Source organism: Apaloderma vittatum, unplaced genomic scaffold (genome assembly GCF_000703405.1).
Source record: "Apaloderma vittatum isolate BGI_N311 unplaced genomic scaffold, ASM70340v1 scaffold20907, whole genome shotgun sequence".
NCBI lineage: Eukaryota > Metazoa > Chordata > Aves > Trogoniformes > Trogonidae > Apaloderma > Apaloderma vittatum.
Genome location: NW_009724791.1, coordinates 12,285 through 19,230, shown reverse-complemented (window position 1 = coordinate 19,230; position 6,946 = coordinate 12,285). Strand labels below are relative to the sequence as shown.

The 6,946-nt window shown below is 52.9% G+C and overlaps 1 protein-coding gene across 1 annotated transcript in view; it reads left to right on the top strand.

Moving 5' to 3' along the window:
- Positions 1-3: 3 nt before the first annotated feature.
- Positions 4-6,946, top strand: part of LOC104276375 (ephrin type-A receptor 7-like) — a gene marked incomplete at its 5' end in the record, with an annotated part of 14,594 nt that continues 7,651 nt past the window's right edge. Inside the window, 4 exons of the mRNA XM_009872664.1 lie at positions 4-179; positions 3,518-3,626; positions 5,339-5,501; positions 6,799-6,907. Of these exons, the coding sequence (XP_009870966.1) occupies positions 4-179; positions 3,518-3,626; positions 5,339-5,501; positions 6,799-6,907 (557 nt within the window). The remainder of the gene's footprint in view (positions 180-3,517; positions 3,627-5,338; positions 5,502-6,798; positions 6,908-6,946) is intronic.

The following is a 6,946-nucleotide window of genomic DNA, read 5'->3' as shown; positions in this document are numbered from 1 at the left end:
CAGCAGACGGGGCTGGTGGAGCGGAGCGTCACGCTGGTCAACCTGCTGCCTCACGTCAACTACACCATCCGCGTGGCGGCCGTCAATGGCGTCTCTGGCGTGAGCCCGCTGTCAGGGCAGGCGTATGCCGAGCTCAACATCTCCACCCGCCTCGCAGGGACCGCGCCCTGGGCAGACGGATTGAATCCCCCTGGGTTGTTAGCTGTGCCTAAGGGAAAATCAGCTTGGGCTTGTGTCCTTGTCCGTTCGTCTGTGGTTATGTTACTGATTTGCATGAAAGCCCTTTGCCAAGCCACAGTTAATGGAGACAGATGATCCTCACATACCTCTTGGCAGGAATTGGCCAACAATTTCATCTGAAGAGGTTAAACTTTGATCTTGTTATAAGTAATTCTCCCACCACTTGATCAAATGTTTTTTCTGTGCGTTGTTGCTTTCTCTTCCCTCATATAATAACTTCTGTGAATTCGTTGGGTGGTTGCTGTGCCGCAGACCACTCTTCGGTGGAGGTGTCATTCCTTGTTAGGATCTTTGCTGTTCGAGGATGGGTTTAGCTCTGGGAAGATCTTCTGTCTCCTGAGCCAGCGTATGAGCTGGAACAGGGTGAGCTCAGCGAGGTCTAGCGAGGAGCTGTTGCTCCAGAGGCTCCTGCCTGGTGCTGGGCAGAAGGACTCACGCTCAGGAGCCGTGTCCTTGCCCAGAGCTTCAGGTCTGAGCTGAGGACGAGAGGCTGGGTGCCCGTCCTCTGCGTGCAGTGAAGCAACAAGTGCTGGCCCTCCCCGTGCTCGGCACGGCTTCTCTTCCGGGCGAGTGGGAATCTCAACCCTCGCTCAACACTGTGTTCTCCTGAAGGAACTGCAGTACGCAGAAAGAATATGGCATAATTACTCTCGTAATCTGTTGGAAATCAGTGTCTCTTGTCGAGCTGTGAAGTCTCTGGATGCAGATGCTGGCTCAGAATTAGCTGAGCAGCTGAGACCTCGGGAAGTTTCTTGAAACACTTCAATTTTTTTTTCTTTGCTGCCAAAGGTGTCCCCTCCTGGGTCAGTGCTGGGCTGGAGCTGCTCCCTCCACAGGTGCCTTCACCTTGGCACCATGGGCAAGAAGCGACAGTGATGATTAACCCTTGCCCATAGGCGTGGAGGTGGAGAAGGTCACGTCCTGGGGATGTGGCTTCTTGTTCTAGTTTGCCTGTCACAGCCCACACGGGCAGGGGTGTGAGGAAAGCTGTGCACGGTGGGGGCAGGACATGACTGGCTCACAGAGCCATCTTCAGCGAGTCCTCGGCCCTGGAGCCCCTCGTCACTAGAGCCCGTCACAGAAGTTCCGGATGGGGACAGAGACGAGGAGAAAGGGAGAGCGGGGGCCTGAGGCAGCAGTGACTCCCTTGCCAGCTGAGGCGCGACGGTCTTGGAAGTCATCTGCAGCAGCGGGGAAGCTCTGGCTGCAGATATGCAGATTCAGAGGAAAAATTAAACAAAGAAACAAGACCCTATTTAGCTGTCAGATCCCCGCTCCTCTAAATATAGCTCTGAGTGCGGCTTTCACACTGCCCTTCCCCTTCAGCAGTCACAAGGGGGAATTAGCCGTTGTTCATTGTATTTGCAGGGGAAAAGAAAAGATGCTATTTAGCCTGCAGGAGTCAAAATTAATACTGTGTTTTTTCTAATGTGGCCTCAGCATGGGACTAAATAAAAGTGTTTGAGGAGAGAATGGAGCTGTTTACCTGCAGGAGCAGAGCTGCGTTAGCTATGTAAATGCACACTCTGGGACGATGTCATTTATATTCCCGGCAGGGATCGGCTCCTGTCTTAAAGGGCTTTTAAATCTGTTGCAGATTAATAATGCAGCCAGCGCTGAAGTGCATTCTCCTTTCTGAGGTGCTTTGTGCTGAGTTAGGTCCTCTGCAGCAGCAGCCCCAGGCAGCGGGGCCGGTGGGTCCGTGTTGGGGCTGGGGTCTCACGTTGGCTGCGTGTCTGCTCGGCTGCCCCGGCTCTGGGAAGGTCTGGGGAGAGCACCCCTGGGGAGGGCTGGGCTGGGCACCAAAGGCTCAGCTCAGCTCCGTGTTGTCCCCCTCGAAGGGCCCCCCGCGTTTGGGATGCGGCAGGCTGTTCAGACGAGGGACACGGTGCCCGTGCCTGGTTTTGTGCTGTTTCTGCTGGCACTCTGGTTAGTTAATTAAGAGGAGTAAACCCACATTCAGTGAGATGGAGTTTATAAAATCAGGCAGAGTGGTGAATAATTTAATGTTTGCTTTTTCAGAAGAGAGGCAATGTTAGTGGAGCTTAAAATATTGATGGGAAACGCGTTTTTTTCACGGTGTGAAATGCTTTATAGTCTGTATGATTTTCTTTAATGCCTTTTAAACATGTTTGAGGCAAGTGCCTACTTTTTTGGCGTGTACCATGGGTTCTGCTTTACAGCTCATCGCTAAGTGAGTGTGATTTTTCCTGATGACTGTGTTAAGTCAGGACCACTTGTTCAGGTTTCCTCAGTCCATTCACTAAATTCAGAGATACAGGAGAGCATCTGTGTGATGTTTTATTGATGGGAATCATAGAAACCAGCAAGGAGCACTTAACTTATTTTACAGGAGCAAACCCCAAGTTAAGTGTCAGGCTGGCCTCAGCTGCTGGTGTTGATTGTTGTGTTGTAAAACACGCGGTGACGCGTGCTTGTGCCGCGGCCGCTGGCTCGGGGTGGGGGTTACCCGCTGGCCCAGCGACGAGCGCTGCGAGCACGCCTGCATGTGCTCCTCTTTGTGCACATGGGTCAGGGTTTTTGTGACACTCGTGAAGGAAGTCGAGACTATTTTATTTCCCTGTCGGTTCCGTATCCCCTTAAAGATCAGTGCTGGAGCTGACGTGTTTACTTGGACAATTATTTGTGACGGACAATTATTTGTGCCCTGCTGTGCGGGAGCTGCGCCCGGGGGCTGCTGCCTGCCCCTCGGTCTTCGCGCTCTTTCAGGGGAAGCCAAAGGGACTTGGAATCAAGGAGAAAATTGTCATGAATAAAACATCAGGAGGACTTTTTTTCTTCAGCAAAGATTAATGAGCTAAGTAATAAATATAAAATTTCACAGATATTTAAGTTGGCTTTCCAGGGACTTGTTCCTCTCTGCAGGAGGCTCAGTGGGATGGTCAGGGTCCAGCAAACCCCTCGATCCGATGGAGGAGCGGGACAAGCAGAAGCACCTGCAGAAGCAGAGCGCTCTTCGGCTCTTTAAATTGCTGAAGCTTTTACTGTGGCATCACGGGGCAGAGACAGAGATGGTGTGACAGCGGCTGAGCACGTCTGTGCTGAGGGGGGACTCACAGGCAAGATGAACACGAGAATAGAGTTAAAATTCCTTGTAACCTGTGATCTCCTGGTTGCACTTACTTGGCTATTGGGAACCAAAGTGTGGTGGCACGCCGTGTCACTGCCTGTGTCCCTGGGGCTCTGGGGGGCGGGGAGGGCGCCCCGGCAGCCCCCCCCTGCTTCCCTCCACTCTTTCAGCGCCGACTCCTGTCACCGACATCCGCACGGATAAAGTTGAGCAGAAGAGCATCTCCTTGTCCTGGCAGGAGCCGAGCTTCCCGAACGCCAACGGCACCGAGTACGAGGTCAAGTACTATGAGAAGGTAGGCTCTGGGGACAGGCTCTGGGTACCAGCTCGGGGTCATGCCACAGGCCTCCTCGGCCAACTCCCAGGAGCTTCCCTCGCCAGCTGGTGCCACCGCTCCCGGTGCCACCGTGTGAAGCTCAAGTGGTGGGAATGGGAGGGAGCGTGTGTCGCAGACAAGCTGCTGTGAGGACTTTACTGGCACCTGAAAGTAAGAGCAGTGCTTCAAACAGGGCCCAATACAGTCTTTTCCTCTCCGGGAGCGTTATGCAATCTGCTTATGCAAGTTTTAGGAAGTTTGGGTTATTTGTAGAGTGTATGTTAATTAGTGTGTCTTCCTCCATCTGTGCCGCAAGATTTCATCCAGTCGTAATGCTGACATCTCCCTGGGAGAAAGAGTAAAGCCAATACTTTCATTCATTCTTTCCTTTTTTTTTTTTTCTTTTTTTTATGCATTGGATGGCTTTTTCTGAGGACATTTAGAAATCTGAGGTTTGGGTGCTTGCCATTAGCCAGCTAGACAGGGACTGCTAAACTGCACTGGGTTTCTAAATCTGTGATGACATGGCACCTATATTCGTAACCTGCTCTCTGGGGAAGTGTTGGGCCCCGTGATCTTCACAGTTTAGGGCTGAGTATGAGCAACCCCTGGCTTGGGTGAGCTCTGAGTGGTCGTCTGCGTGGGAGAGGACACAAGCAAACATTTTTATGACAGTTTCTTAATTTTAAAAATAGCTGGTTTTTGACAGATGTGGTGGGTTGAGAATTTTAGAAGAAATACTGGTGGGCAGAGAGCAGGGACAATGCTCTAGATCAAAATAAATGTAGTTTATGACACGGTTCCACAAATTACCTTATCTGCGTGTGCTCAGGCTCGTTACGAAACTGATTACACGTCAGGCAAAATGTGGAGGTGGTATGCTGGCGTTCCGTGTTTAGAAACAAGCTACCCTGAAGGTGATTCATATTAGTGTGATTTTTGGTATCTGATAGATTTGAAAGGAGAAATCTGTGAGTGAGGGTGAACACTGAAGCCCGAGATAGTAATTCCTTGCAGATGGGCTGCAGCAACGAGATACCCCGGGTAGGTGAAGTGAGGAAATGTCCTGCTTGGGTAGGAAACTCAAACTACAGTTTAGCAGTTATTCACGCAAATGAGACTCTTGATGCTGACGTGAAAATCAACTTAGTTCCTAATCTGTGCTTTTAAAGCCGTGCTTTAACAATGGGCATTCAAGGGGAAAAGCGTATCCGATGGAGAATATGTTCTGCAGTGGCGTCCCTGGCCCTGGGAGCGGAGGCCCTGCCAGCCCGCGGGGCTGAGACCCTCCTCTGGGAGTGAGACGAGTGACCAGCGTCCTGGGGACCGGGACCTGCCAGCCATGACGACTGTGTGTGCACCAACACACACGTGTTCACTGCGGGGCTGCAGCAGGGCCGTGGGAAGGGAGCGGGGTGGATGTGCCGAGCGGGGCAGCACAGCTGCTGCCACCACCCCGTCCTCCGCCTGCCTTCACAGCACGTCAGCTGGCCCCATCTGCCATTGCACGTGACCTTTCCGTGTAATTCCTGTTAATGAGACATCGAGCAAATGTATTCTTTCTGGCGAAGGTTTTATGCCGAGATGGGCTGTCCTGATGGGACCCAGAGGCGAAGATACAGCCATGCTGTGCCTGCACCGTGTCGCAGCTGTCAGTCTGGCTCGACCTTGAGTATCTCGTTATTTCACAGGATCAGAGAGATCAAAGTTACTCAACTGTGAAAACCACATCAACGGCTGTGACGATCAATAACCTGAAGCCTGGCACCCTCTATATTTTCCAAATCCGGACATCTTCCTCGCCTGACTATGGAAATTACAGCCCTAGTATTGAAGTGGAGACGCTGACAGAACGTAAGTGTCGGCAGAGCTCGTCGCCTCATGCGCGCACCTGCAGGGTGGGGCTGAGTTGTGGGGGTGCTGCTGCTCCTGCCGGGGATGCTCTTGGTTTTGTGGAACAGCATCTGTCCCTCAGGTTCTGCTGCTCCGGGTCTAAGAGCAGACACTTCCCAGGACTTGTTTTTAATTGCATTTTCTGATTTGATTTTAAGAAGGTCGTCTTGTCCTCGACGTGTCTGTCCTCACTCTTCTCCCTGCAGCGTCGGCGAGGGCAGCCGGTGTCTGGCTCCTCTCTGGAGCAGAGCTGGGGACAGTCCCTGTATCTGAGATTGCCCAAGAAAGCACTTGGTGGAGCTGGGGCGTGTTTGCCTCGGTGTGATGCTGGCTTTGGAACAGATCTCACCAGGTCCCTTTTTTGGGGCCACCAAGCAGGGGCTGGGAGGGAGCAAGTGCTGGTCCCTGCAGTCGTAACTGCAACGGCACGATCCTGCCCAGGGCTGCGGAGCCGAGCAGCTCGCAGCGGTGCTGCAGGGACAGGCTGCAGCAGGAGGCAGGGACGGGCTGGAGACCCTTGGAGCTGCCTTGGACACGTGCCCCAGGCAGGAGGTGGCTGCCTGCCCCTGCTGCCGTCCTGGCTCCTGCGGCACTTGGCCTGTTCGCTGCTTGGCTGGATAAGCTCGGCCGGCATCAGGATTGTTTGCTGGGGCTTTTCCTTTTCACAGCTTCCATTCGTAACTGTAGTCCAGAAGTGTCTTATTTCACTGACTCAGAGAGGGCTTGGAGAGATGGTCGGGCTTCAGCTTAACCACCCACCCTGGCTAGAAATGAAAGCCCTGGGATGGCTGGCTCACAGCTCTCGCAGATTGTGTTTAACAGGGCTTTAAATTGCATCCATTTGCCACACAGAAGACATTTTCAGAATGAATTGAAACCAATAAAAATTTTATATAGAACGTAGCATTCTAATATCCGTGTTTGCAAAACCAGGAAGGGAAGGGATTAATGTGATGAAGGAAAACTATTTGTAAAGCATAAATTTTAATGTGTCCCTCGGATAAACAGGAACCTTTCCTCAGCACTGATTAACGAAACCCCGTTGGCACCCGCAGCACTGTCCTGCGCCTTGGGCTGGTTGCACCAGCTTGAGCCTTTAAACGCAAACAGGAGCATGGATGCTGTGGGGATGGGGGGAGGCAGTGGGTGTGTTGCCCCACAGCCTTGCTGGCAGGCATGGGGAGGAGTGACCGGGGCTGCCTCGTGCCCTGGCCCTGCTCCGGGACATGATGCCAACCTGCTCTGCTTCCCTCCGCAGTGACAGTGGTCTCCAGTGAGCAGAGCCCTGTCCTCATCATCGCGGTGGTGGCCATCGCGGGGCTGACGGTGCTGGTGTCCATGGTGATCGGCGTGATGGTCTGGAGGAGGTGAGCGGGGGCACGAACGAGGGGCTCTGGGGCTTGGGG